General features: G+C 65.4%; 8 protein-coding genes across 8 annotated transcripts; 2 read left to right on the top strand and 6 right to left on the bottom strand.

Moving 5' to 3' along the window:
* Window positions 1-105: 105 nt before the first annotated feature.
* JCM10292_005155 (uncharacterized protein) lies at window positions 106-5,049 on the top strand (the record flags this gene model as incomplete). The annotated part of the gene is made up of 5 exons (XM_076646054.1): window positions 106-355; window positions 604-1,142; window positions 1,204-1,469; window positions 1,529-4,610; window positions 4,666-5,049. 5 exons carry the CDS (start codon window positions 106-108, stop codon window positions 5,047-5,049), a joined length of 4,521 nt encoding a protein of 1,506 aa, XP_076508333.1.
* A 230-nt stretch (window positions 5,050-5,279) lies between these two features.
* Window positions 5,280-10,517, bottom strand: APL4 (AP-1 complex subunit gamma; the record flags this gene model as incomplete). Its single annotated transcript, XM_076646053.1, has 13 exons — window positions 5,280-6,560; window positions 6,612-7,076; window positions 7,135-7,311; window positions 7,369-7,678; window positions 7,741-7,833; window positions 7,889-7,997; window positions 8,275-8,393; window positions 8,928-8,959; window positions 9,043-9,282; window positions 9,359-9,546; window positions 9,616-9,682; window positions 9,986-10,048; window positions 10,362-10,517. The coding sequence occupies 13 exons, from the start codon at window positions 10,515-10,517 to the stop codon at window positions 5,280-5,282; spliced, it is 3,300 nt and encodes a 1,099-aa protein (XP_076508332.1).
* Window positions 10,518-10,811: 294 nt separating this feature from the next.
* Window positions 10,812-11,232, bottom strand: JCM10292_005153 (YqaE/Pmp3 family membrane protein; the record flags this gene model as incomplete). Its single annotated transcript, XM_076646052.1, has 3 exons — window positions 10,812-10,886; window positions 11,018-11,031; window positions 11,094-11,232. 3 exons carry the CDS (start codon window positions 11,230-11,232, stop codon window positions 10,812-10,814), a joined length of 228 nt encoding a protein of 75 aa, XP_076508331.1.
* Window positions 11,233-11,894: 662 nt separating this feature from the next.
* On the bottom strand, window positions 11,895-13,589 carry CYS3 (cystathionine gamma-lyase CYS3; the record flags this gene model as incomplete). Its single annotated transcript, XM_076646051.1, has 3 exons — window positions 11,895-12,036; window positions 12,131-12,870; window positions 12,930-13,589. The coding sequence occupies 3 exons, from the start codon at window positions 13,587-13,589 to the stop codon at window positions 11,895-11,897; spliced, it is 1,542 nt and encodes a 513-aa protein (XP_076508330.1).
* Window positions 13,590-13,929: 340 nt separating this feature from the next.
* YIF1 (protein transporter YIF1) lies at window positions 13,930-15,495 on the bottom strand (the record flags this gene model as incomplete). Its single annotated transcript, XM_076646050.1, has 4 exons — window positions 13,930-14,106; window positions 14,233-14,329; window positions 14,422-14,635; window positions 14,718-15,495. 4 exons carry the CDS (start codon window positions 15,493-15,495, stop codon window positions 13,930-13,932), a joined length of 1,266 nt encoding a protein of 421 aa, XP_076508329.1.
* Window positions 15,496-16,506: 1,011 nt separating this feature from the next.
* Window positions 16,507-18,963, bottom strand: ULA1 (Ula1p; the record flags this gene model as incomplete). The annotated part of the gene is made up of 9 exons (XM_076646049.1): window positions 16,507-16,669; window positions 16,757-17,060; window positions 17,202-17,541; window positions 17,633-17,692; window positions 17,776-17,913; window positions 18,007-18,176; window positions 18,259-18,436; window positions 18,522-18,685; window positions 18,759-18,963. The coding sequence occupies 9 exons, from the start codon at window positions 18,961-18,963 to the stop codon at window positions 16,507-16,509; spliced, it is 1,722 nt and encodes a 573-aa protein (XP_076508328.1).
* Window positions 18,964-19,115: 152 nt separating this feature from the next.
* Window positions 19,116-22,041, top strand: UBA2 (E1 ubiquitin-activating protein UBA2; the record flags this gene model as incomplete). Its single annotated transcript, XM_076646048.1, has 13 exons — window positions 19,116-19,210; window positions 19,272-19,309; window positions 19,422-19,549; window positions 19,611-19,679; window positions 19,746-19,812; window positions 19,898-20,026; window positions 20,146-20,242; window positions 20,326-20,396; window positions 20,482-20,579; window positions 20,663-20,913; window positions 20,978-21,129; window positions 21,187-21,637; window positions 21,726-22,041. 13 exons carry the CDS (start codon window positions 19,116-19,118, stop codon window positions 22,039-22,041), a joined length of 1,962 nt encoding a protein of 653 aa, XP_076508327.1.
* A 110-nt stretch (window positions 22,042-22,151) lies between these two features.
* On the bottom strand, window positions 22,152-27,136 carry JCM10292_005148 (uncharacterized protein; the record flags this gene model as incomplete). The annotated part of the gene is made up of 10 exons (XM_076646047.1): window positions 22,152-22,404; window positions 22,461-22,756; window positions 22,852-23,056; window positions 23,126-23,250; window positions 23,377-25,155; window positions 25,711-25,913; window positions 25,999-26,078; window positions 26,146-26,552; window positions 26,655-26,866; window positions 26,932-27,136. The coding sequence occupies 10 exons, from the start codon at window positions 27,134-27,136 to the stop codon at window positions 22,152-22,154; spliced, it is 3,765 nt and encodes a 1,254-aa protein (XP_076508326.1).
* Between the last annotated feature and the right edge of the window lie 12 nt (window positions 27,137-27,148).

Here is a 27,148-nt window from a genome sequence, read left to right as displayed (position 1 = left end):
TCTGCGTGCGCCGTCGCCGAGAGCCGTCCGTTCCGCTGTCTCCTCTCTTCGTCACTCGCATTCCTCTCGTCTTTCCTGCTCTTGCTCTGCTCCCGATCAAACGGCATGGGACCTCTTGCGCGGCCCGTGTCGTCTGCGGACCTGCACCGCCGCGCGAGCAGCAGCGTGCTCCCGCCCGCGCCCGCGCACCACAGCGGCGGCGGCAGCGGCGCATCGGCGTCGCGGCTCAAGTTGGGCCTTGCCGTCGAGCGCGACGCGTACGTGGCGGGCCAGACGCTCCGTGGCGTGCTCGAAGTCGCCGTCAAGGGCGAGATTGCGCTCGGAGAGATCGGCCTGGAGCTGTGCGGAACCGAAGGTGCGTCCGTCTCGCCTCGCTCGGAGCGCTGCAGAGCCAGCGCACGCCCTTGTGCTAGCTGTTTGAGTGCGGCGAGCCCCTGCACGCCCACGCGGAGCTCGCCGTCGAGCTGCGAGGCGCTAGCTCCGTCGATTCACCCAACTTCTGGCGGCCATCTCTCGTTCGAGCGCAAGCCTGGGCCAAACGAGCAGTCCGCTGAATCGATGTAGGTACCCAAACGCTAACGCACCCGCAACTCCGCCCTACAGAGCTGCGATCGCGCGACCACACCTCGACTCGCCGTCTCCTCGCAACCCGCGTCGACTTCCAGGGCAATGGCCTCCCGCCGAGCAACGCAGTTGTTCCCGGGTCCAGACCCATCCAGTCGTCCTTCTACCCGGCGCTGCCAGGGCGCACCCGCTTCGCCTTCACCTTCACCATCCCCGCCGACATGCCTTCAACGTGCGCCCTCGGGTCCAACGCCACGACTCGCTACGAGCTGCGCGCCTTTGCAAGCTCGCTCTGCGACGGAAACGTCGACATCCGCAGCGAGAAGCTCGAGGTGCGCGTCGTCGAGCGCTGGGCAGACTGGCGCGAGGGCGAGTGGAACAAGGGCGTCAAGCGCTCGGCGAGCGAGAAGCTTGCGATCGGTGGCGACGGCAAGCTCGATCTTGTCGCGAGTGTCGGAAAGGGCGAGTGGGTCGAGCGCCCGCCGAGGCTCTTCTGGCGCGCAGACGCAGACATGGAGGTCGCGGGCAAGGGCAAGATCGAGGTGCACGCCAAGGTGCACAACCTGAGCAAGCGCCACGTGCGTCTTCCTCCTTCCCACGTTGCGTTCCCGTTGTCAGGCTCACGGGCGTCGCGCGCAGGTTACGGGTCTCAAGGTCTCGCTCGTTCGCCGCCTTCGCATCCTCTACCCTGCCGACTCTCGCCCGCTGGTCGAGCCGCCCATCGTCTCGAGCACGATCCTGACTGAGCGTTTCCACGGCATCGACTACGATGTGCGAGCCGGCGGCGAGCGAGACGTGGTCCTGCCGCTGCAGGTCCCGACGGATGAGTGTTGGACGGTCAGGAAAGGGTCGCTTTTCGAGCTCGACATCGTCACGCGGGTCGAGGTCGAGTGCGGGTTCCTCCAGTGCGTCGCTCTCGCTTCGCGAGCGTGATTTGCTGTCGTTGACTCGGCTCGTGCTACAGGAAAGCGCTTACGGTCGACCTACCCATCTGGATCGCACACCCGCTTTCGCTGCCGAATAGCGCTCACCGCTTTGCAGACGAGGAGCGTGCGCGGCTCGCACCAGTCCCTCCTGTCACCGCTCAGTCGTCCATCCCGTACTCGCCTTCGACGGTCGGCTTCGCGTCACCTGCGCCGTACCAGGCCATGTCGCCCGAGCCGTACGCTGCCAGCGCCGCCGATCATCACCTTCCGCTCCCCGGCACTCCTGCCCCTGGCCAGCAGCGTTATGCTGCCTCGACGGTCTCCATGTCTTCGTCCGTCTCGTCGCCCGCGATGTACCCGCCGCCAACGCCAGCGCCCTATTTCCCTCCGCCTCCCGCAGCGCCTGCCGAGCTGTATGACCCTGTGCCGGCAGCGCAGCCGACCTCAAGCGGCTACGTGCACTTCGACCCGACCGTCCCGGATCTCACGGCGTCGCGCTTCCTCGATAGCTTGCAGCAGCAACAGCCCGGGCAGGTGCACGTCTCGCCTGAGTCGACCTTCTCTTCGCATATGTCGGCGCAGGATTCGCCACTGCCGCCGCATACAGCCGTAACTCCACAGGCGCCTCCGCAAGGCTACGGCTCGCTCTCGTACCCTCACCAGCAGCAGCACTTCGCCCCTCGACCACCCTCGCGCGCGCACACGATCGCGTCGGAGCTCAACCTCCCGCCACACGAAGCCGCGCAGGTTGAGGCAAACCTCGCTCCCGTCGAGCCGTACAGCGGGATGCGTCGGGCGCATCAGCACTCGCGCACTTCGAGCGACCTGCCGTATCTCCAGCAGCAGGTGCAGCGTGCACCGTCGCGCATTGGCGAGGGCGTCAGGCAGAACAGCGCCCCGCCCGCGGCTCACTACGGTCACGGCGCGGACGGCGAGAGCCGGCTCGACATGCCTCTTCCGCCTTCTCCGCCGCGCCTGTGCCCGAGCCCCGTCCCTTCGCACCGTGACGACGCGCGCTCTCCATCAACCGCCGAGTCGGCTATGCCTCCGCCGCCCGTGCCGATGCGCAACCGCCCACCGATGCAGACGCCGCCGCCTCCCTCGCCGAGCTCGCACTTCCGCGCGCAGTCGCGCTCGCCATCCCCTTCGCCCGCCGAGCCCGTCTCCTCCTCGTCCGCCTTCTCGCAAGTCGGCTCGATGGCCGCGCCGTCAGGCTTGCTCGAGACGATTGGCGAAGACGGCGAGTCGCAGGCGGGCACGGCGCGCAGCGCGATGCTTCCCGCCGGCATGGCCGACGCGCTCAAAGCCGATGCGGACGCGCGCGAGCTGGGCGACCTCGAGGACAGTCCTGGCCGGAGTAGCGCGCAGGACCTCGAGGAGCTCGTCGAGGAGGAAGAGCGCCGCGCCGAGCGCGAGAAGGTAGACCAGGAGGAGAAGAGCCCCTCGCCGCTGCCGTTCCCGACCGATCACAGCGAGCGGACCAAGGACAAGGACGCTCGCCCGCGCGCGCAGGACTTGTTCTCGCCTACCTCGTCGTCGCCCATCCCGCCTTCTTCCCCCTCACCTTCTCTGACCCTTTCGGCTCCTCCGCCGAAGCGCGAACTCAATGGCCTTTCCGCGCTCGAGAGGCGCCTCCTCTCGCGCCCGACGACGCCGGACCTCTCTGCGCTGTCGCCTTCGCGCTCTCCCTCGCCAATCAAGCCGCTCGGCAGCCCTGCGCCGCACGCTTCGTTCGACACGGCGGACGGCAGTGCGCTCCGTGCGCGCAGCATCAGTCGGGCGAGTCGCGATGCGAGGATGGCGGAGGAGCTCAGGCGGGCGGAGGAAGATCCTGCTGAAGCGGTCCGGCGCGCCGTTGCGAAGGCCGAGTGGGCGAAGAAACCTGCTTTCGTGGCGATGAAGGCGGCACAGGACGAGACGCCGATTGCGATGGTGAAGAGCGAGGAGTTGAAGGAGATCGAGGCGCAGGGGGAGATGAAGGGAGAGGCGGCGGTCATGGACGTTCGCCAGGAAGTGGAGGACGAGTCCTCCTCAACGTCTCGTCCAGCGATGTACGAGCCGCTCGTGTCGACGTCGCCGTCACCTTCTGCCGCCGCACAGCTCATGGTTCAGGACGTCGCGCCGCCATCGCCCCGGCGTCCGCTGCCCTCGCCGCCCCCTTCGCCTCGTCGCGCTCTCCCTTCGCCGCCTTCACCAGCTCGTGCATCGGCTTCGACCGAGAGCATCTCGCGCACCATCGAGTCGATCAAGCTCTCCGATCCTCCTTCGTCGCCGTCAAAGTCGGCCAACCGCCCTGTCTTCACCTCGAAGCGCAGCACACTGCCCCCTCTGCCGAACGAAGCGCCGTTCTGCCCGCCCTCGCCGACAGAGGTCGGCGGCGCATCGCAGTCGTCCAGCAAGTCGCCCGTAAAGGCAGCCGCGCCGTCGCCGTGGTCGAGCCGCCCTTCGCCGTGGTCCACGCGGGCTCACTCGCCGCTTCCTGCGAGCGCGTCAGCCCCGGTCCTCCATCCCGCAGCGGGGACCGAGGCGCAAGCGGTCCAGGCGCCGCGCTCGCCTATCACGGCCGCTCCGGTCGACCCTGCTGGACGCAAGGTCGTCAACGCTGCCGAGCTCAAAGGGCTTAAGCGCGACGCCGTCGACCGCATCGCGGGCTGGCTTAAAAATGCCGACGCAGAGCCGCTTGCCGAGGCCCAGCCCGCTGCGGATGCCGAAGCGCCGCTTCCCTCGAAGCGTTTCACAATCGAGTTTGGTAGGCTTGCACCGGCGCCGCCTTCGTCGTCGAGCGGCGCAACTTCGACCGCCGCCTCGCCACGGCCGACTTCGCCGTCTACCTTCACCGCCTCGCAGCGCGGGCACAAGCCGACGCACTCTGAGCCGAGTGTCGCCCAGCTCCTCGCCGCCGAGTCGCGCGCCGCCCTTCGTGCAGCAGAGGAGCAGGCCTCGCACGTCATATCGCGCTCGTCGGCCGTCAAGAAGGGTCTCGACGGGTACCTCGCTGCGCTCAAGAGCGACGCGGAGGTGCACAAGGACGACCTGGCCCACAAGTCGGCAAAGGCAACCAAGCCTGGCAAGGTCCGCAGCGTCGCGTCAATTTGGGCTGAGCGGGTCGAGGAGGCAGACGTGCGTTTCGGTCTTTGTTGTGCTCGACGAAGACGCTGACCCTTGTGCCGAATAGCGCGAGCGCACTGCCTCACCACCTCCGACGATGGGGCACAAGCCAACCAAGTCGCTGTCGTCAATTCAGCTTGGCTCGGCTTCTTCGCCAGTGTCATCGAAGCCCCTCGCACCCGTCGACAACTCGGCTGCACCGCCTCGCACGCGCCCTATTTCGCTGCAGGTGTCGCCGAGCGCCAGTCGCTCTCCGCCCGCTAAGCCGTTCCTCAATACGACTCTCGGTCGCCCCTCCGGATCTGCCGCCGCTTTGACAAGCGCGAGGAACATGCGTGTTTCGAGTGCCGGGAAGTTGTCGACCTCGGAGAGCGCGCCGACGGGCTTGGCCAGCAGCGGCGGGAAGAAGGTCGCCGACTTGCTTGCCCGGTACCAACAGCAGATCGCGTAGTCTCCCTTTCCTTCATTTCAGCATCCGCATAGACACTCTCACTTCCTCTTTCGCATGCCCTGTAGACGCGCGTTTCCTCTTGCCTGTCGTATTGCGAGTGCCTTGTTTGCCTCACCTCGCTGTTCGCTTTGGTCAGCTTTTGCACAGCAGGATCGAAAGGCGTGAGATAGCGGCAAGTGAAGAACTACAGGAACAGCTGGAGGGGGTATCAAGAGGGAGTCGCCCAACGTCTAGGGTCCCGCCATCAGCTCGGCCGGGAAGGCAAAGTCGGTCTGGTCCTGGTGCTGCTCGCCTCCTGCGCTGTACGCGATCCGCAACCGCAGGCGCACTGCCGCACCCGCCGCGCCGACCATGACGCGCAGCTGCTGCGTCTCGGTCGCGCCCGGCTGGACGTCCGGCTTGGACATGGCGAGCATCTGGAGCTTCTGCGTCTTGGGCACGGCGGCCTGAAAGTTGACGCCCGAGACGGGCGCGCCCGACGTCGACGTGAACTTGGCGAGGATGTTGGCCACGTTACGGTTGTTCGAATCGCGCACGGCCGTAAGCGTGATGCGCAGGCCGTTGCGGTTGTACGCTTCGAGCGGTTGCGGGCCGGACGAGGCTGGCGCAGCGGGTGCGGGTGTTGGTGCGGGGGAGGCGGCAGCAGCAGAAGGGGTGGCAGAGAGCGAGGAGAAGAGATCGGCGGAAGGGTTCGAGGAGACGGCAGAGCCGCCGGTGGGTTGCGGCGAGATGCTGGTCGAGCCGAACAGCGACATGATGTCGTTGACCGGGTTGGACGGTGCGGGTGCGGCAGCAGCAGCGGGTGCGGCGGCGTCGCCGCTGCCGAAGATGTCGGCGAGGAGGTCCTGCGTCGACTGCTGCGACGCAGCCGGGACCGCCGCCGCCGCCGGTGCATCGCCGCCCTCGTCGCCCATGAGGTCGAGGAGCGCGTCCTTGTCTCGCCGCAGCGAGCCGACGGGGCGCTTCTCCGAGACGGTGCCCATGACGGTGGCCTTGATCTCGGGCGGCGGCATGCGCTCGAGGACGCCGCCGCGGATCGAGTCGAGCGTGAGGAGCTTGCCAAACTCGATGGCGCGCTGCTGCAGCTCGAGCTCGACGCTCGAGTCGAAGCCGTGCATCGCCTTGGAGATGCGCGCGAGCTGCTCGGCCTGCGAGAAGCGCGTCGACAGCTTGGCGAGCGCCGTCAGGACGAATTGGCGGATCGTCGTGTTGGTGTAGGGAGAAACGAGGATGCGCTCGAGCAAGTCGAGCACGTCCTTCTCGCTCACTGCCTCGTTTGTCGTCGACTGACTCTCCTCGTCCTCACCAGTTCCGACCGTCGTCCCGCCCTGCAGCAGCACGTCGCCGTACTCGCCGATAGTCCACACACCCGCGAGCGTGAGCGCTTCCTGCGAGACGTCGGCGCGCAGGGCGGTGTAGAGCTTGTAGACGGTGTAGGACTGGAGATCGGGTGTGTGCGTGACGAGGCGGATGAAGCTGGCGAGCACTTCCTCGCGGACGTAGTTGCCGGCCTGTGAGAGCCGGGTTAGCTGGATCACGAGTATGGAGAAAGCCTAACGCACCAGCTTTAGTACGCGAAGGACCGTGTCGATGTGCCACCGCCGGTTCGGTGCAAAGCGCTCTGCGGCGGCGCACACCTGGGTCGTCATGCCGAGCTTGAACTCGTTGTCGGCGACCTCGAGGAAGGCGAGGAGCTCGCGCGTGAGGACGCGGACGTTCGACTCGTTGATGAGCGCGTACGACAGCTCGAGAGCGCGGCGACGGATCGAAATGTCGCCGTCGCGGAGACAGTCGAGGATGATGGCGCGGTGACGCTGCACAGCGTTTGTGTCCATCGAGACGACCTTGAGCAGCGTGTTGAGTGCGACGTAGCGGATGTTGTTGTCGCGGTTGCCGAGGAACTTGCCGAGGATGTTGATCGCCATCACGCGCAAGCCGCTCTCCGCCTCGATCTCCAAGATGGTGAGCACCGTCTCGTACAAGATCGAGTTGCCAACGTTCTTGGCCGACTCGGTGTTCGTGGCGACCTGAATAAGCGGTCGTCAGCATGCGCAGCCGGCCGGCGTGAGCGCACGGGAGACGCACCTGCGCCAAGATGTCGTTCATCGCCTCGCTCGCCTCGACATCGCCCTTGCCGAGCATGCGGAGGAGGCGGAGGATCTTGACCTGAAGGAAGGGGTCGGTGATGCCGCTGACATCGTGCTCGGGGCTGTAATTGGTCGTAACGAGCGCCTTGAGATGCCGCACAAGCAGGGGGACCGCCTATATGCAGCATGTGTGAGCGATCGGTTCCGAAACGAGATGAGGAAATCGACGCACCTTGCGGAACGGCTCGCCGCCGACCAGCCGCACCATCTCCGTGACGAGCGTGACGCCCGTGAGCAGCACGCCGTGGTTGCGGTCGCTCAGCAGGCTCATCGCACGACCCTCATAGTGCTCGACGAGGTCGGGCACCTTGTACAGCGAGCGGAGGGCGGCCAGGGCGGCCTTTTTGCGGATGTAGGCGTTGCCCGAGCCGAGGCAGCGCTCGATCTCGGTGACGAGGTCACGCGACATCTCTTCCGAGGCAATGTTGGCAAAGGTGGCGAGGGCGAGGGAGACGGTCGAGGCGGAGGAGTGGTTCATGTCGCTGGATCGAGGTCAAGGTCAGCATAATGCCGATCGGGTCCACTGCAGCTGGAGATTTCGCACTTCTTGAGCGAGTTGGTGACGAGAGTGAGAACCTCCTGGTTCTCGTCCAAGAGCAGCATGATGCCGAGGTAGCCGAGCCGCTTGTCCGTGAACCTGGGTGCAGAGAAGTGAGCACATTGCGGAGCTACTCGTCCACGGGCGAACGCACCTGGGCGAAGCGACGAGTTTCAAGCACTCGATCTGGCCAAAGTGCGCCGGGTAGCCGAGCATGTGGATGTAGAGGAGTTTGGCGATGTTGTGGTGCCGCGTGAACGAGTCTGTGCAAGTGAAGGGCATCGTGCGGAGGTCAGCGCCGCGGTCTAGCAGCTTCGACGTGCTCCTTGGAGTGCTCGTGCGGTCAAGCGGCTCGTCTGCGCGCTGTGTCGTCGAGCGAGTCGGAGCACCACCTCCCGCACAGTCCGCCCGAAACCCCGCTGCATCGCGCCGAGCACGCGGTTCGAGACGCGTTCCTCTTTGTGGCACTTGTTCGTTCGCAACGCAGGACCAGCCAGTGGCCCTGAGCCGCGAGAAGCGCTGAGTGCCGTCGTCACTGACCTTCCTCCTTGAAGCTCGTGCGGATGGCGGCCGACTCCTTGACGATGAGGGCGCGCTCATCTGCGATCGTCTTAGTTGCACGGATGGCCTTGATCAGGCTCTTCAGGTTGTAGTAGTTCCTGCGAAAGCGGGGGACGCGGGTCAGCACCGTCGGATGGAGGGGAGGAGGGTCCAGGAAGCGCGCGCACATCCTGGCTGAGTGAGTGCTGCTCGCACAGCGTGTCGCTCGTACTTCAGCGCCGGTGCAAGCGCGTCGAGCGAGGGCGGAGAATGCGCGCGACTCTGGACCACGACGACGCGACGCAGCGAGCAGCTCTCGTTTCCTCAACTCGCTCCATATGGCTGGTGCCGACGCGAGCACGCGCTTACGAACTTCGCAGGGCTTCTGGCTCCATCGCGCAGGGAACCTTCGCTCGCGCGCTGTTGCTGGTCCTCCCGCTTCCTCGCAACTTACTCGCTTCAGACTCGCTTCAAACTCGCTCTAACTCCGAGGGTACAAACACTTGCCAGAAGAGGGACCTGGACGCTACTGCTGTCACCTCCCGCGGCCACGACCGCGACCGCGGCCGCGCCCGCTATGGCCGCGATGACCACGACTCGTACTCGAGTCCCTCGACGGCGGGTCGCTGGCCCGGCTTGCGGCAGATGGGCACCTCGCGCCAGGCGGGACATAGATCCGGCGGTCCTGCGGAACAAAAGCGGGGTGCTTTTCCGTGTACTCGATCGTCAGCGAGCAACGAAGCGAGCGAAAAGTGTGTGGCCACGCACGCTGTCCGACCGGCTGTCGGGCTCGTTCTCCGAGGGCGGGTCCGTCGTTGGCTCTTCATCAAAGTCGCCGCTCCGCGAGTGTCCGCCGATCGAGCTGCCCGAAGCGATAGAACTCGCACCCGAGTCTGCGCGCCCGCGCGAATGCGGGACCATCAGAGATTCGGACTTTGTGTTGCTCAGGGCCAAGTGCTCGTGCCCGGTCCGCGGACGTCCCGTGTCTGGAACCCAGTGCTCGGGCCGCTGAGCGCGGGCAAGCCCTCATGCTGTCAGTGATGCTCTGCAACACAGCACATGACCAATCAACTGAGGTGCGTACCCAGGGGATGTGCGACACCCGCATGTGTCCAGGCAAGCCATTCTGCGTGTTGATCTCGCGTCCGTTCCGGAGGAGGTACGCGTGCGCGAGACCTTTCGGGCTGCGCATGAAGCGCTCGTACGCCTTGGTCCAGCCCTTCGTGCGCTTGTCGAGCAGTTCTGCCTTGCGGCGGGTCGCATGGCCGAGACCTTTATGAGTAGAGATCAGCTGGTCCAATCGGTGCAGCTCTTTGTCGTTCGAGGTGATGTGTTGCGCACCGTCAGGATGAGCCGCTTCGTTGCGTCGGCTCTTGTGATCTCCGCGCTGAATCGTCAGGATGAGATGCTGTCCGAGGTCTGCGTCAGGTTTGACATAAGCTGCTGCTGCATGCGAGTGCGCGTGTCCCCGAGGAGTGGGACTAGCCTGGGTCGAGGTCTCCTGCATCAATCAGTTCCTGGACGGCTGCGACTTTCGGGAGACGACCAGCGACGGCCGAGTGGTGTAGGCGCTTCTGGTCGAGCTCGTTGCCGATGCACAGCAGCAGCTCATGCTCGAGGAGGGGTTCGATGGCATCGCAATACTCGTGCTGTACCGTTGTAGGGCTTAGCCTCTTTCCCCGGCATCGAGCACAAGCGAAGGCTCGCATACCTCTAGCCTCTTCAGCTGCTGCTCGAGCTCCTCCTTTTGCTCCTTGAGGACGGACAGCCTGGCCTGCGCAAAACGCGGAAGCGGTGTCAGGTCGTCTCTGCGGTATAACTTGCATGGTCGAGGATGTAGTACACACTTCAGCTCGCTGTGCATCCTTATGAGATGTCATTGACGACGTCGAGTGCTTCTGCTCGTGGCAGCGAGGGCCAATGAGTACAACAACCCTGCCTCTCGACGGGGCGAGCGTACCAAAGTCGCTTCCTCGTGCTCAAGAGAGTCGAGTGCTTGCCCAACATCTTCACGGGCCGTCTTGGTGTGCGGTGCGCTCAGTCAGAAGGCTGAGGCCTGACCGATGACGAAATGGTAGAGTGCGGACCTTGACAGCCTTGCCCACGAACTTGTTGGCGATCAGCTTGACGTCGAGACGCGACAGCCACTCGTGCGCATGTTCGAGAATGACCAGCGGATCGCTCTCGCCATCAGCGAGGTCAGGGATATCCTCGGCCGGTTTGGCTGAGCGTCGAGAACTCATGGATGTCGGCCGGCAGGTGCAGCTGCAGCAGCGACTTCCTTGGAGAAGCAGTGGGGAGCAAGCCTGAGACGGAGAAGAGCGATGGAAAGAAAACACCCGCAGACCACGAGCGGCTTTTCCGTTCGCAATGAGAGGAGACAGTCCGAGACCGGAGGAGCCGCGGTCGTTGGACAGGAGGGGCAGAGTCTCCTCGCACAACGACGCAGCTGGTAGAGACGTGGCGAAAGTCATTGCACGTTGTACGGGTATCGAATCTAAATCGGTAGCCAGGCGAGTCGAGCGCGGACGACCATTTCAGTAGTGGCGAACAGCGGCGACGCGGGGCGGAACTCGAGCGCTCCTGCCAATTGTCCACCATGCGTGGATGACCTGGGCCAATGTACGAAGGTCAGTCGAGAAACGGAAGGCTTCTCGTGCAAGCAGGTGGCCAGATGAGAAGGCCGTCTCGCCCCGAAGATGCGTTGAACACGATTTGACAACATTGAACACCAGCAACTCACGCCTGGGATCCAGCCTGTAGGATGAAACAGGGTCAGTCTCCGGCACACATTACACTGAGGCCGCAGAACCACGCACCGAGGATGCAGAGGAGAATGTTGATCAGGATGTCGCACGCGCCGATGCCGCGGCCGAGTCGGAAGCACATGGCGATGGGCGGGAGAAAGATGGCCAAAAAGTACAGGCACATCTCGGACGTTGACGACTTGGCGGCCATGGTGCAGTCTGCTATCGAGCGGCGAAGAGCGGGTCAGCGGACGCGCAAGAGCCAGACGCCTGTTTCCTCGTGGTCGGAAACAAGCTGGTCGTCGCAGATAGTGGCGCTCTACGCACAGGAAGTCTGTTTGTCGGAAGGAGGCAGTAGTCGAGGGGTGAGGCTCGTTGCGTCGAAGATCTGCGTGAGCGAGGGTGAGCCCCACGGGCCGCTGATGGCAATAGAGAGCTCGCGGATGCTGCCACATGCTCCAATGAACACTCACAAGCTGTCGCGAGCTACAAAGGCGCGAGGTGAGGGAGGAAAAGGTCAGCTCGCTCTGTCGTACTGATGAAGACGCAGCGGGAGGAGGCAGGCGCGCTGACGCTGCTTGAGGCTGTCGAGGCTGCTTCGTTCTGTGTGCAGAGCTGGGCAAGAGAGACTCACGCGGTCGTGCGGGTAGCAGAAGTGCGTGAAGAGGTCAAGGAGGAGATGCCGCTTGCACCGCCACGATCACTCGGATTGATGACGACGGACACAAAGTCTCTACCGTGGCAATTTACAACATATCCTACAGACTCTACAGCGCAGTCTGACCGCGACCCAGTCTACACCGCTCGCTGGGCCGTTCACTCGCGAGACGAGGACTACGCGGAAGGAGACCCGGAGTAGGCCAAGAGGCAAGTCTAGTTGGCGGGCTGCACCGCGGCCTTGAGCGCCGTCTCGAGGTCGTGCAAGAGGTCGTCGATGTCCTCGACGCCGACTGAGAGGCGGACGAGCTCGCCGTCGATGCCGAGCTTGGCGCGGTGAGCCGGGTCGACGCCGCCGCTGTTGGTGGAAAAACGATACGTGCGTCAGCCTCGCGTGATCAGTGAACAAACGTTGCACTTCTAACCAAGACTGTGAGAGAGATGCCACGCACTGGGTCATGCTCAGCGGCAGCTCGGCGAGCGATTCTACGCCCCCGAGGCTCTCGGCGAGCGTGAACACCTCGAGCCTCTCGAGGAACCGCTCTGCCGTCCTCGTCTCGCTCTGGCTCGCGGGCGCGTCGCTGCGAATGTGGAACGCGACCATGCCGCCGCATGGGAACCCGCCCTCGCTGTCGCGCCCGTAGCCCTCGCGGACGAGCCACCGCTTGGCCTCGTCGCTCAGCTGGTCCCACGCGAGGTGCCTCTCGCGCCTCTGGGCGGGCGTCTCGCGCGCGCGCTTCAGGCCCGGGTAGCGCACGTCGCGCACGAGGCCGCCGCCCCCGGAGGCCGAGGCGGCAGAGGCGTGCGAGTCGAGGAAGCGCGCGACGGCGAGCGCGTTGAGCGAGTGCTGCCGCGTGCGGAGCGCGAGCGTCTTGATCGAGCGGATGAGGAGCCACGCGTCGAAGGGCGAGGGGACGGCGCCGTGCGCGTTCTGCAGGAAGCGCACTTTAGAGAGGATGGAGGGATTGCCCGTAGCGAGGAGGCCGCCGACGACGTCGCTGTGGCCCGAGATGTACTTGGTCGACGAGGCGATGACGACGTCGGCGCCGAGCGAGAGCGCCTGCTGCAAGTACGGGTTTGCGAAAGTCGAGTCGACGACGAGGTAGACGCCGTGCTTGCGTGCGACCGAGGCGATGAGGCGGATCGGGACGAGCGACAGGCACGGGTTCGTCGGGGACTCGACCATGATGAGCTGTGTAGGCGAGAGAGCGTCAAAACCCTGAGCGGAACAAGCCAACTCGGGAGACGCACCTTGGTCTCTGGCCGGATCGCCTGCTCGACCCTCTCGACGATCGCGCGGTCCTGCTCCTCCTCGCTCTCGACGTCTCCCGCGTCCCCCTCGGTGCTGTAGCTCATGTCGACAAACGTCGTCTGGACGTCCTGGAGCGGGCCCGCGACCTTGAGCTGGTACCTGCTCGTGCCGCCATACACGTCCCCGACGCTGACAATGTGCCCCTGGTGCCCCGCGAGCGCCTGAATGACGGTCGCCGTCGCGGCCGACCCGCTCGAAAAGGCGACGCCCGCCGGGCCCGCCTCGAACGCCGCGGCCGCATCGCCCTCGAGCCCCTGCGCGGCGAGCGCGGCGGCGAGCGCGGCGTCGGCGCCCTCGAGCGAGGCGACGAGGCGCTCGTACGCGAGGCGGGTCGGGTTGGCCGAGCGCGAGTACTCGAACCCCTTGTGCGAGCCGACGCGCGTCTGCCGGTACGTCGTCGAGAAGTCGAGCGGCGTAGAGACGCCCGAAGACGACGACAGCTCGGGCTCGCTCCCGACGTGGATGGCGCGCGTCGCAAACGCGTGCACGGGCGCGGCTGCGGGTGCGCCGGTGGACGAGGCGAGAAGAGCGGAGTCGCCGTTCGGGAGCGCAGGTGGGGAAGCCTTGGAGGGAGACGCGACGCCGTTCGTGAAGGTCATCGTGTAGCGTGCAGACGGGAAGGGTAGCAGCAGCAGAGAGAGCAGGTCTCGCACACACAAAAGCGCGAGCGAACGAGCACGAGCGACAGCCACTCCAAGACGTGCGCGATGAGCGAGCGAGCCGACGGCAATCCGCTGCTTACGGCATCCGCGGACTTTCCCCTCGATCTTCCGTGATCACCACTCGCGCTGCTTTCTGAGCTCGCTCAGCATTTAGGGACAGCATGCAAGAGACAGTTGGGCGCGCGAGGACAAAGGCATAACGACGAATGCAATTCGCTTCACTGCTTCTACCCGCACCCTGTCTCGCCTCGACGCCCGCCCACTGGCCCACCCCGGGCTACACCCTGACGAGCACGCCCATGCTCAAGCCCTGCGCGGCGGCAATGACAAAGAGGAACTGGATGCGGCGCGCGCGCTGCGAGTGCGACGGCGTCGTCTGCATCGCGCTGTTCTCGCCGTGGTCGAGCGGCGACATGGACGGGTCGGGGAGGACGAGGTGGCGCAGCGAGCGGAGCTGCGTAGTGAGGGCGTAGAGCAGGGTCAGTACGTACGATGCGCCGGAAGCTCGGAGCCTCTGTAACGAGGGGCTGCGACAGCCCCGAGTCGCAGGGCAGAGGGGCAGAGAGCGATCGGCACGCACCTGGAAGAAGAAGTTGGCGAGGAAGACGTAGAGGAACACGAGCCAGAACGTCCACCCTGTCGCGCCGACGAGCCCGGCGAGGAGAGCGACAATGACCCTGCGAAAACAAGGCGCAGGTTCCAATCAGTCTCGCTGCACTGGGGCACAGAGCAGGGCAGATTGCGGCAGACGACGACTCCGTCGACTCACCCGACAAACTTGTAGCCCTCGTACGAGACGAGGTCGACGACGGTGCCCTCCTCGCCGATGCCAAGGAGGTAGCACCCGAGTTTGATGCAGACAAACTCGAGGAGGAGCAGGCCGAACGCGCGCGAGGCCGACTGGCCGAGAATGTTGGGGTCGAACGTGCCGGCCTTGCCCGCGATGACGGCCGAGAGGAGAATGTAGGTCACGACGGCCATGACTGCGCGAGTGCGGGCGGGTGGGTCAGTCTCCGAGCGGGAGCGTGTGGGAAAACAAGGTGAGGCGCGCGAGGCGACGCGCACCGGGGATGTAGAGGTCGGGGCAGTTGAGGTCGTCGCGCGGGGCCTTCCAGCCCTCTGCGACGCCGGTCGACTCGTTGCGGACGACGCCGCGGCTCCAGGGCTTGTGGCGCCAGGGCCAGAGGACGAGGCGGAGCTTGTTGAGGACGTAGCCGTTGGATACGTTGAAGCTGTGCTTGAGGTGCGCGAGCGGGAGGAGGCGCACAAAGTTCTTGTCGAGGTAGGCCTGCCCCGCCGTGAAGGCGTGCTTGCCAAACTGGACGCCCATCTGGGCCGTCGCGTCGTTCATCATGCCGCCCATGCCACCGCCTGCACCTGCGCCCGCGCCCATGCCCATGCCCATTCCGGGCCACCCTGGCTGCTGCGGCTGTCCTGGTGCCGGGCCTCCTGCTCCTCCTGGTGCTCCTCGCCCTCCTCCCGCTGCTCCTCGTGGTGCTGCTGCTGCTGCCGCTGCTGCGCCGGAGGGTGCCGAGTCTGGCCCGCCTCCCATCCACGCGACGGGGTGAGCGCCGTACGGGGCGGGCTGGCCATAGGCGCTCGCGGCGGGGATGTAGGCGTCGGGGGTGGCGGCGCCGCCGTGGGCGTAGGGGTGGTGGGCGGCGGCGGTCGGGTGGTGGAGGTGGGCCGGGGGCGAGGCGAAGCGCTGGTAGTCCGAGGTGGAGCCGAACGCGGCAAAGTCGGGGGGCGGCGGGGACTGGGAGGGGATGTGGGAGGGCGGGTGCTGCGGGCGCGGGTGCTGGAGCGGCGGCGGCGAGCGCGCAGTCTGGGGCCCGCCGTACATGGGCCCGAGCGACGACGTGACGACGACGAGGCGAGGAGGGGAGGGGGGAGCGAGTCGCGACTCGAGCAAGCGGGTGCGGCTGGGAGTGTAGCTGGTCCTCTGTTCCTAGCTGGTGTTGCTCGCTGTTCCTGTCTCGTCCCTGTGCGTCGGCTGCGAGCGAGGCGTCGGGCTGGCCAGTGCTGGGCGGAGCGAGGCGAGCGCGTGCGGCTCTCGCTCTCGTTCTGTCTGTCCACTCACTCTCCACGTCGCAACTCGCTCTAGCGGACAGGGGCACACTCGAACCACGTACACCGCTACCCCTGCTACCCGCACATCCCACTCGCACCGTCCCCCGTCGCCGTCCCACCCGCGCCGCCTTTTTCTTTTCCTCCCATCTCCCGCCTCGCTCCCTCTTCTCCCACGCTCGTCTGCCGCCCGCCGAGGCGTGCCAGCGTGTTCTTGGCGCATCCTACTCACCATCACGCGGCCGCACCGCAAAGCCCGCTTCTCGATGGTACCGTCAGTCCCACTCTCCCTCTGCGTCTCTCGAGTCCCTCGTCTCGTCTCGTCTCGTTGCACGCCGTCGCGCGCCCCTGGACACGATGACAACTGTATTTCAACCCCATCCGAGCCGAGGCGGGCGGTCCTGCTCTCGGCCGTGCGGGACAACATTTACACATCATTCGCTTTTTCCTGATCCACCTCGATTCGACGACGGCGACTGTGGCGACGAGACGACACGAGCTGAGTACGCTGCTGCACATGGGATCACGCACTGACTTGCAGTCTCTGCTCACAGGTCCTCTTTGCTCTGTATGCGCGATGATGCCCTGCAACAAAGTGGTTGTTCTCTCCGTGCCCTGATCCAGCACCGCTAGCTATCCGCGAGCTTCCTGGCTGTCTCATGTCACTTAAGGAGAAGCCGAGAGACGAGGCGTCGCAAAGACCAGCTCACCACGCAAACGACTCGGTTCGGGACCCGTGCGACTGCAGCAAGCTATCTACACCCTCTGCCTCACGCCCGCTCTCTCCCTACGCGCGCACGATCCCCGTCCCGCTGCGCACGCCGTCCCACACGCACGTGCCCTCGAGCGGGACGTACTGGCGCGTGACGAGCTTGATCGCCTCCTGCGCGACGAGGCCGCCGAGGAGCGCCGCCGTCTGCGGGAGCGTCGTGCTCGGCGGCGCGCGCGCACTGCCAAAGTCGGAATCAGCCGTCAGCACGGGAATCTTTGACGGGAAAGAAGGGACAGGGGCATGAGGGGGGCAAGAAGAGACGCACACCTCCTTGCACACTTTCGCGAGGTCCTCTTTCCACTGCTCCTCGTCGACGCCCACTTCCGCAAGCTTCTCTCCCTCGCTCCACCCCCTCACGAGCTCGCGCGCGAGCCCCGCCAGCTCGTCCGCGTCGCGCTCCCACTCGAGGCTCGCGTCCTGCGCTCCTTCTTCTTGCGCCGAGGAGGGTGCGGGCGCGCCGGGGTAGCGCGCGTGCGTCGTGTAGAAGCGAGAGCAGGCGCGGAGGGCGGCGTAGATGTGGAGCGACTGATCCGGCGGCTGCTGGAACGACGCGGACGAGAGGATCGAGCCTGCGAGAGAGGGGCGCACGAGGGCGTTAGCGCGCAGTCGGGGCGGCGTCATTCCATACTCAACATTGAGAAGAGTACCACAGAGCCCGAGCTGAGTGTGTGCGCTCGACGAAGAGGACGAGTGAAAGAGAGGCCACGCACCGATCTGCCCCTTGAGCGCGCAACTCTCGAGCTCCTCCCTCAGGCTCCGTCCCCTGACGACCTTGAGCCACGCCGCGTGCTTGACAAACGTCTCGACCTCGTCGTCCCCGACCGCGCCCCTGTCGAGCCCGACGCGCGCGAGCGTCTCGGCGACGAGCGCGCGCACGAGCGCGAGGTCGGCGCGCGCCTGCGCCTTGTACAGCTGCTGCAGCGCGACGTAGCCCGCCGAGGAGGCCTTCATGTCGGGGAGCGCGCCCGGGAGCGGGAGGAGGCGCGACGGGTTCGAGGGGTGCGAGACAAAGGACCGCACGGCGTGCAGGAGGAGCCAGAAGTTGGAGGACTGCGCGCGAGGGCGAGCAAGGGGCGTCAGGTCGCTTGTTGACGAGGTCGTTGTTCATGCCTAGTGCGCTTTGCAGATGGGAGAGACGCACAGATGAGGAAACGTTCTCGCACGCGGGGTCGTCGAACAGCGCCTGGATCTCGGACGGGATCTGGGGCGGGCCGTTCGATCGAGTGAGCGACTTCTTCTGCATCGCAGAATGGGATGCACACAGTATGGAGAGCGCCGACGCACCCCAGGCTTTGTTCCCGCGCGGCGGAAGAGCGTCACGGCCTCGTCAAAGTTCTCCTCGTCGCTCTGCCGCTTGAGCGCCGCGACGCCGTCCATGAACTCTTTGCGCTCTTTCGTCCCCGTCGGACCGCGGCCGTCGTGCTGTGCGTGGGTCAAGAAACGCCATCAGCCCGGGTGCCCGGTAGCACAGTCGGGCCCCGCGGCCGATACGACGCGGCGGGGAAGGGAACGCACCGCCGCCTTCCACTCCTCGAGCGCCTTGATCAGGATGACGACGGCAGGGACGTGCGAGTGCGCGGCCGAGTCCATCGTCGCATAGTCGTACGAGTGGGCGTGCTCGACGAGCGCCGGGAACGGGTGCGACAGGCGGAGGTCGACGATGGATTCCGGGTGCGTCTCGACGACTGTGCAGAAGATGCGCTGGGAGGTCAGTCTCCCGTGCGTGCATGTGGCACGGGTAAAGACGTCGAGCGGTGAGCGACAAACCAGTGAGCTCCTTGACCTGGGTGCGGAGGGTGCCGTAGAAACCGCAGCTCTCGACCTTGATGAGCGGGATGCCCTGCTCCCACGCGGCGTCCGAGAGGGCGAGGAGGTCGGACGGCGACTCGACATCGATGGCGAGGATCAGCGAGTACGGCGAAAGGTCCGACAAGGACGAGAGAGGCTGTGCGCGCACGAAGGAGGTGAGCGCAGACTGTGACCAGGCGACTTCGCCTTCCAGACAGCAGGGCAAAGTCGCAACAACGCACCTGGACGAGAGCATGGCCCTGGACGTCCGAATTGAGCTCGAGGAGGAACTTGACGACCTCGGACGCACGGGGCTTGCCGAGGCTCGAGGGATCGAGGAAGAAGTTTGCGCCGATGTCGGACTCGTCTACGAGGGCGGGATCGAGGACGGTGAAGTGACCGACGTCTGCGTGCGCGCGGAAGGTGAGTGCGGATCGAGCGGAAGCACAAGTGGGGGCGGACGGAGGAGGGGAGCTCACTCGGGAGGACGAGGTTCTTGAGGGTGCTCGCGGCGGTGGCATTGCCCGAGACGACGAGGACGTGGGCCGTCTCGAGGGCGGCCTGGCCCGCTGCGGCCCAGAGGCGGAGCTGGCGGTCGAACTTCTGCGTGTGGGCGTCGGGGCGGGCCGAGGGCACGGGGACGGCGTCCTGGACGGGGGGCTGCAGCACGTCTTCCGAGGCCATCCTAGCGCAGTCACCAACACGGTCCAGCAGAGACTTAGAGCGAGCGCAGAGAGTGGGGAGAACGAGGACGAGGAGCGAGAGGTCCGAGGCGGAGCAGATCCGACCCTCTCCTGCTCGCTTCGCTGCAGCCAGCGACGGGCAGACACGCACAGATGGCTCCCGCAGATGCCCGCTACAAGCACACGCAGGCCATCCTCGGCCCGGCCCTCTTCCAGAAGGTCCAGGACGCTCGCCTCCTCGTCGTCGGGTGCGCTCGCAGTCCATCCACAGCTCGCCGGGTAGCCCGAGCTGACCGAGAGCATCCACAGCGCCGGTGGCATCGGCTGCGAGCTCATCAAGAACCTCGGTACGCCTTTGTCCCGTCTCTCGCCCCTCATCAGCTTCGACGCATCCGACCCGCTCTCGCTCTCTTGTCCCGCCTCGCAGGCCCGCGCTGACTCGCACACACGCCGAAACAGTCATGACCGGCTTTGGCAGCGGCGAGCGCGGCGAGATCGAGGTGCTCGACCTCGACACGATCGACCTCTCCAACCTCAACCGCCAATTCCTCTTCCAGAAGCAGCATGTGAAGCGCCCCAAAGCTGTCGTGCGCTCCCATGCACCCCTGCGACGCACCAGGCAGCACCTGACGCGTGTTACATGTCCAGGTCGCGCGCGAAACGGCTCTCAAGTTCAATCCGAATGTCAAGATTAACGCTCTTCACCGCAACATCAAGGTGAGTCGCGGTACTTCACCCACGTCCCCTGGGAGCGTATCAGCTAAAATGCCTCGACTCTCACAGGATGGAGAGTACAACGTCGACTACTTCAAGTCGTTCGACTTCGTCATGAACGCGCTCGACAACCTTGGTGCGTCCGTTGATCAAGGCATCTCAGCGCAACTCACATACTCAGCGCGCTAGTAGGGGCACTGATTCGACGTGAATGTGCACAGACGCCCGTCGACACGTCAACAAAATGTGCCTCGCAGCCGACATCCCGCTGCTCGAGTCGGGCACTTCGGGCTACGTCGGGCAGGTGCAGCCCATCAAGCGCGAGACGACCGAATGCTTTGACTGCACGGGTGCGTCTCGCTCTCCTCTGCTCACCTTTTTGACGGGCCTCTCCGCGTTCGAAAGCGACGGCCTTCCTGTTGAAAGGTTGCAGTGGCGAAACTGACGCATGCAAGCTTGGTTCGCACAGGCAAGCCCGTGCCAAAGACGTTTGCGGTCTGCACGATCCGCAGCACGCCCTCGACCGCGCACCACTGCATCGCTTGGGCAAAGTCGTACCTCTTCCCGTGCGTCTCCCTCCCTTGCATCTCGTCTCTCCGCGTGGTGACCACTCCACGGAAGCTGACGTTAGCATGGTTGAGTCGTTCAGGCAGCTGTTCGGTGCAGACGACGAGGCGGACCAGCAAGAATTGGACGATGCGGAAAAGAACGGCGAGAACGGTGCGTCGCCTTGCCTCCGCTCGCTCTCTCGACCGTTAGCGAATGCAAGACTGACAAGTGCTGCTCTGTGGCGTCCGCCTCACAGTGGACGAGATCCAAAACTTGCGCCAGGAGGCGAAAGCTGTGCGCGAGCTGCGGGCGACGCTCAACCTCGAAGGCGCGGCACGGCGGGTGTTCGACAAGGTGCGCCGTTCGACCTCCCTCGGCGGGGTCTGAAGATACTTCCACCTGACCGCGTCGTCGCACGATGATATTGATGTGCGCAGGTCTACATCGCCGACATCAACCGCCTGCTCGCGATGGAGGACATGTGGGCGCACCGGAAACCGCCCCGTCCGCTCGACTGGGCTGAGCTCTCGGCCGCACCCTCGGCTGCAGAGGCGAATGGCGCCGCGGCGGCGGAGACCAGCGGGGCGGCGAACGGGGCGAGCGCGCAGGAGAATGAGAAGGAGGTGGCGAGGATCCAGGACCAGCGCAAGCTCAGCGTGCGCGACTCGTTCGACCTCTTTGTCGATGCGTGCGTGACTCCTCGCACTCTAGCATCGCGGGAGTGCGCTTACATTCGTTGTGACTGCGTACAGCGTCAACCGTCTCTCGGCCCGCTTTGACCCGACCGGCGAGCCACTCTCGTTCGACAAGGACGACGAGGACACGCTCGACTTTGTCGTCGGCGCGGCCAACCTCCGTGCGCATGCGTTCGACATCGAGAGCCAGACAAAGTTCCAGGTCAAGGGTAAGTGGCCTCTTCCTCTCGTCGCCCGCTAAGACCCGACTGACGTCTCGCCTGAAGAGTACGCCGGCAACATCATCCCTGCAATCGCGACGACCAACGCCATCATCGCCGCCGCGCTCGTGCACCAGTCGCTCAACGTCATCCGCAACGACTGGACGTCTGCGCGCACCATCTGGCTCAAGCGCACCGCCCAGCGCGTCTTTGACGTCTCGCCGCTCTCGCCGCCCAACCCGCACTGCGCCGTCTGCCGCGTCGTGTACGTCCCCGTGCGCATCGCTCCGGACGTCACGCTCGGCGAGTTTGTGCGCGAGCTCGTCGGCACGGGAAAGGCCGTCCCGTTCGAGGGCGTCGTCACCGTGCAGGAGGGGACGCGCCTCGTGTGGGAGAGCGACGACTTCGAGGACAATGCCGAGCGCACGATGGTCGATTTGGGCATGGGCGCGGGAAAGTTTGTCACGCTCAGCGACGACGACGAGCCGCATTGGCCTGTGCAGTTCTGCATTGGCAAGTGAGTCGCTGCGTCTCCCTCGCTCGTGCTGTAACCGCTCTCCGTGATCGAGCCCGCTGACCTTGGCTTCGCCTCGCGCGATTCGCAGCTACCTCCCTGCCGACGCGACCCCGCGAATCCAGCCCGACACCGCCTCCATCCCCTCGCCCATCCCCCTCCGCGCACCTGCACCCGCCCCTCCCGCCGACGGCGACGCCTCGGACGGCGACGACGTCGACATTGTCGCGCAGGCCATCGTGATTGACGGGGCGGCGGCGCAGGACCCCGAAGCGGGCCGGCCGGGCGCGGCGGTGAGCGGGAAGAAGCGCAGCGCGGACGAGGCGCAGCTTGGAGGGGACGCCGGAGAGGAGGGCAAGAAGGCGAAGAAGAGCAGCGAGGACGACGGGGTACTCGTGCTAGACTAGGACGTACCGCCGTCATGCCGCTCACGTAGACAACTCGTACGAATGTGAACGGCAAATCGCGTCGAGTTCACCGGGGCGAGTGGGAGAGCTACAGAGACAGCGCAGGATGGTCACATTGTCGGGATCAGGCGCTCTACCTCGGCGTACAGTTCCCGGTCCGACTTCGCCGGGTACAGCTCGTACAAGAGATCCCGCAGCTCGTCCTTGAATGCGAAACGGTTCGGCGCGATTTCAGCGAGCCCAAAGTCGACGAGCACTATCTTGTCGTTCGGCGTGAGGATCATGTTGTCGGGACGCAGGTCGCCGTGGATCACGCCGACGGCGTGGATGGCGCGCACTGCCGTGAGGATCTCCTCGGCCCACCTGCGAGCGAGTCAATATCAGCACGAGACGGCTAAGGGAGAAAACGAGCTGCGCACTCTTGCGCAATGTCCCAGAAGCCGAGCGACACGCCCGAGACGCGCTCCATCGTGTGCGCACAAAGGCATGGGCTGTAGTAGAAGGCGTGCGAGGAGGGTCCGAGACCGTGCAAATTGAGGAAGCGGAGGACGAAGCGATCGTTGACGGCTTGCACGAGATCATCAGGCGTGTACACATCGAGTCTGACGACCTTGATGGCGATGTCGTCGAGCGGGAAGACCCGTGCTGAGCCACCCGCAAAGAAGTGGCCCTGGAGGTCAACGTCGAGAAGCGGTGGACCGTCCTGCAGCGCCAGCTGCAGAGCTCTGTAACGTCAGGCCACCGGGCATGAAGGCGCAGAGAGGATCGTGGAGAGGCAATCGGCCAGAGAAGGAAGGGAATAGGGCGCACCGGGGCCATCTCGTACGCGGAATTGGTGCGAAGGATCTCCCTGCGCTCGAGGATGAACATCTCATCGTCAAGCTGCACGCGCAGACCCCCAGGCAGGGCGAGCAAGCCCTCATTGAGAGCGTTGCACGAGCCGAAGCTTGTGTCCGGAGTGGCGGACTGCTGCTCGTCGCTTGATCCGCGGCTGTGCGTCGACTTCGGCACATCACTGACAAGTAGGCAGATAATGGGTTGAGGATTCAGCTCGCTGTGAAAGTGATTGAGGAAGGGTACGCACGGTGCATCATTCTCTTGCGGTCCCGATGGGAGATCGGAAGGACCGGCAAAGGATGATGAGGCGTGCATTGACGGCGGAGGAGACGTAAGATTGGCGCCGGGTGAAGCGCTCCTCCGCTGCACCTCCTGTGAGAAAACGGATAGTCAGCTAAATGCTCTACGTGCGAGCAGTCTGAAGCGCGCCTGCTCGTGCATGATGCGCTGCGCCGCTTGATCAAACGCAGCGAGGTCGAACCCGCGAGGCCGTGTTACGGCGAGCAGCAGCTGGGCAAGCCATTTCCGGATGTCGGTGAGCGAGTCGAGGAGCGGTCCGACGCAAAGGTCAGTGCCGATCAAAAAGAGCGGAAGGCCGAGTTTGTCGGTCGCGACCATGAACGGAATGATGTTGAGGTCGGCGGCCTGCTCCGACACGCCACCCGTAGCCCCGACACTCGCTTCTACAGCTGCGCCACCCTCAGCGCGCGCGTCCGCCTCTGGTGTGAATCCGCGCGCGCCGCTGCCCCCCTGAGCTGCCTTTCTGCGCTTCTCCTTCTCGCGGCGTTCCTCGGCCTTTTTGCGGAGCGCGCCGGCCTGCACGCCCAGCTGCTGCATAAGGAGCGCTACCTGGCGCCTCGCGGCTGGCTCGTCGTTGGGATGAACGGGACTGCCGTCTGGTCCCGCGAGACCGAAGTTGCGCCAAGCGCGGAGAGGGATCGCGCGGGATCCAGTAGCACCTGGTGCCTCCGAAGCCGAGCCAGAGCCGGCCGTCGGTTGGCTGAGAGAAGGGTGCAGCGGAACGGACGGCAGCGAGAGGGTCGAGGACGAGGGAGACGAGGAGCGCGAGGTGCGCGGAGAATGCGGCGTGCGCGAGCGAAGGGTTTGCGCGGCGACCTCGACATCATCGCGTTGGAAGTACTCCTGCAGAACTTCGGCAGTCTCCTGTATGTCGCGAGCTTTGGGAGATGGTCGTCGCTCGCGCGAGGACGAGAAAGGCGCTGTCGGTGCTGCTGCTCCGAGCGGAGCAGCGTATGACGGCGAGGACTTCGGTCGCGGGTGGGAAGCGGCGGACGCGACCAGCGCGGGAGCGGGTGAGGGAACGGATGAGGGGGTGCGCGAGGCCACGGGATTTGGCGGAATCGACGGCGAGGCGGAGGCGGCAGGCGCAGCGGGAGAGAGAACGGGGGAGGGAGTGGATGCGGCGCCAGCGCTGGGCGACGAGAAGGAGGACGCGGCGACGACTGGTCTAGCCGGAGAGGGAGCGGGGACAGAGGACGACCCGACGTCCGCATCGGTTTCGGTGGCCCCGCCCACCCTTCCGGCTGATGCCTGAGCAATGGCACTTGCTGGGTCCGATAATGCCATGCGAGCAACGAGGTCGGTGACAGGCAGGATAGGCTGGGTTGCGGTGGGTGTAGGAGTTGCATCGAGAGACTGGGCCATGTGCATGGTCGTCTTGGTGTCGGCGATCCAGCCGAACTCGAGAAGTACTTCCTCCGTCGCGGCCTTCCTCGTCTTGACCTCGATTCCGACTGACTCGAAGGGTGCGCGAAGAGGTACGAGACCTAGGACTCGCGAGCCCTGCTGCGTCGGCGGCCACGGCGACCCGACGTGGACTTTGCCGACGCCGAGACCCTGCGCCATCCACGCGGCTTGTTCAGCCGCGTACCGACCCAGGTACCTTACCGTGTCGTTCTCGTCGAGTCCAGTGTAGCCTCGCGGCTCGCCGCCACCGTCAGGCATGGTAGGCGCTGCCTGCCACACGCCGCCGCGCCCGATGCGCTCAGAGAACGCGCGGTCGAGCCCGGCAAAGAGAGCAGTGCTCCTAACGACCCGACGTACGGAGCCGGCGAAGGCTGAGTCGCTCCCGACCGGCTTTCGCATTTCCTCCAAGGAGGGAGCCCTGCTCGCGAGCGGCGCAGAAACGCCAAGCGAATCGCTCAGGTCGAGATAGGGTGGACACGTTAAGCCTAGCTGCAGCCTTTGCTCGTAGAAATCCGGCTGACTGGGCTGATTGGCGTAGGATGCGAGAGCGAGGTCGTACGCCCTTTCGAGCTGTGTGCGGAGAGGAGCGAGGTGAGCGAGGTGACGACGAGCGAGCGGACGAGAGCCGCTGTCAGATGACGTACCTGGGAATCCATCAGCTCGATTGGCGATGAGAGCAGGCTCTCAGCCGGCCGGAGCAGAGCAGATGAGGAGGTCCGTGGGGAGGAAGAGAGCAGGCAGCGGGTGGCGATGACGCAGAAAGCGACAGCGCGATTGACGCAGCAGGCACGTGCACACAGGAAAGCTGCCCTCGCACTGCAAGCTCGACACAAGCGCGTTGTGAGGCGAGAACAAGGAAGCGAGGACGGCACGCGAATAGTTCTCGACCGCGGGTGTTCGCGACAGAACGCAAGCGCGCAAGTCGACAAATGTGCGCTGCATGCACTTCAAAGGCGGAATCGCAGCCAAACGCACAGGATCTGGGGGAGAAGACCCGCAGCTTTTCGCTTACGCCAGACGTTCCGCTCCTCACGCAGGTTCGCAAACCGGTCGTGACCCATGTCTGCTTGTACTTCACCGACTGCGCTTCTTACTCCGCTGGCTCTCCTTCTCCCCCGCCCGCACCGCGGCCGGTCCACCCGCTACAGCTGCAGAGACCTCTTCACGTTCGCTGACGGGTCGCTTGCGATTCGCCGACGCTGCGCCTTCGGAGGTTGCGCGGGCAAGGGAAGCGGGAACGTCCGACGAGGAGTGGAGGCCGGCGTTGTCGCTGCTGGTGAGGAGAGTGGGGTTGGAGAGGACGCCGCGGTAGGTCTGGCGCAGTGAGACTATGGGGAGGAATCAGAGTGAGCTAGACTGTTTAATCCGGCAAGGGTGACGCTGGCCCAGAACGGAGTGGAAACGAGGACGCACGGCCGCGCATGACTGCCCGCTGCGGGTTGACCGTGAGCGCATCCTTGGCTTGCGAGGGCGGCATTCCAATCAGAGAGCATCTGTGAGCCCGTGCAGCCAGTCAGCACGCGAGTACAGCCCATTCGACACGACGGGCACGGCACGCACAGGTTGATGAGGTCCTCTGGCGCGCGCATCTCGCCGGCGCGCACAGCGCCGCTCGACACGACGACGCCCCTCCCTTCTGTCGCGCGCACGACCTCCCTCGCGCCGGTGATCCAGTTGCGCCTGCGCCTGCCCGCGTCGCCCGGCTGGTCGGCCGGGTCGTCGAGGCGCGTGACGCCGCGCAGGACGAGCTCGAAGGCGACGCCGGCGCGCGAGAGGGACGAGATGAGGCCGCGCTTGAGCGGGAAGGGGAGGCGCGGGGAGAGCGAGGGGTCGAGGGTGACGAGGGTCGGGGAGAAGGGCGAGGGCGGGGAGAGCGAGAGGGCGACGTGCGAGAAGGCGGTAAGCGTGGTCGGCGAGACGGAGAGGAGCGTCGTCTGCGGCGGGTAGAGCGGCGCTGTCGAGTTGGCCTGCGGTAGCGAGCGTGAGTCACCGGCGCATCATTCACCAGGCCGAGAAGCGGTGCCAGTGCACCGCAACGCGAGACTGCGTGAGAAGGCTGTGCAACTCACGAAGCCGTACCAGCCCTTTTGCCCTGCGCCCTTGACCGCGTCGTCGCCGAAGTGCTCTACGTTGATCCTCCAGAGCTGCATGACGAGGCCCTCGGTGCCTGGCGGGGCGGTGCGCGGGTCGAGTTGCGGGAAGAGCGGTGTCGGGAAGGAGAGGAGGGAAGGGTCGAGGGTCGCGGGGATGCTGAGGGTGAGCAGGACGGTCGAGTAGCCGACTGCGAGCGTGCTGCGAGTGTCAACAGGGTGGCTCAGGCTGCAGACGGGCGCAAGAGGGACGGACGCAGGCTGGCCATGGCGACCTTTCGCTGCATGTCGTCTCGTTCCTGCGTGGTCCAGCCCTGTACGACATCGTAGAGCTGTGTCGGGGGTGCAGACTGGTCCTTTGCCTTGCCCTTGCCCTTGGTGGGGGCGGCAGAGGGGAGGGCCGAGTAGGCGGACGAGGGGAGGTGGAGCGGGACGGCGATCGAGTCCAAGTAGCCGTGCATTGCGGGAGTGAG

Source organism: Rhodotorula paludigena, assembly GCF_050403205.1.
Source record: "Rhodotorula paludigena JCM10292 DNA, Rt_paludigena_JCM10292v1_ctg3, whole genome shotgun sequence".
Lineage (NCBI taxonomy): Eukaryota > Fungi > Basidiomycota > Microbotryomycetes > Sporidiobolales > Sporidiobolaceae > Rhodotorula > Rhodotorula paludigena.
This window is presented reverse-complemented; position numbering and strand designations above follow the sequence as displayed.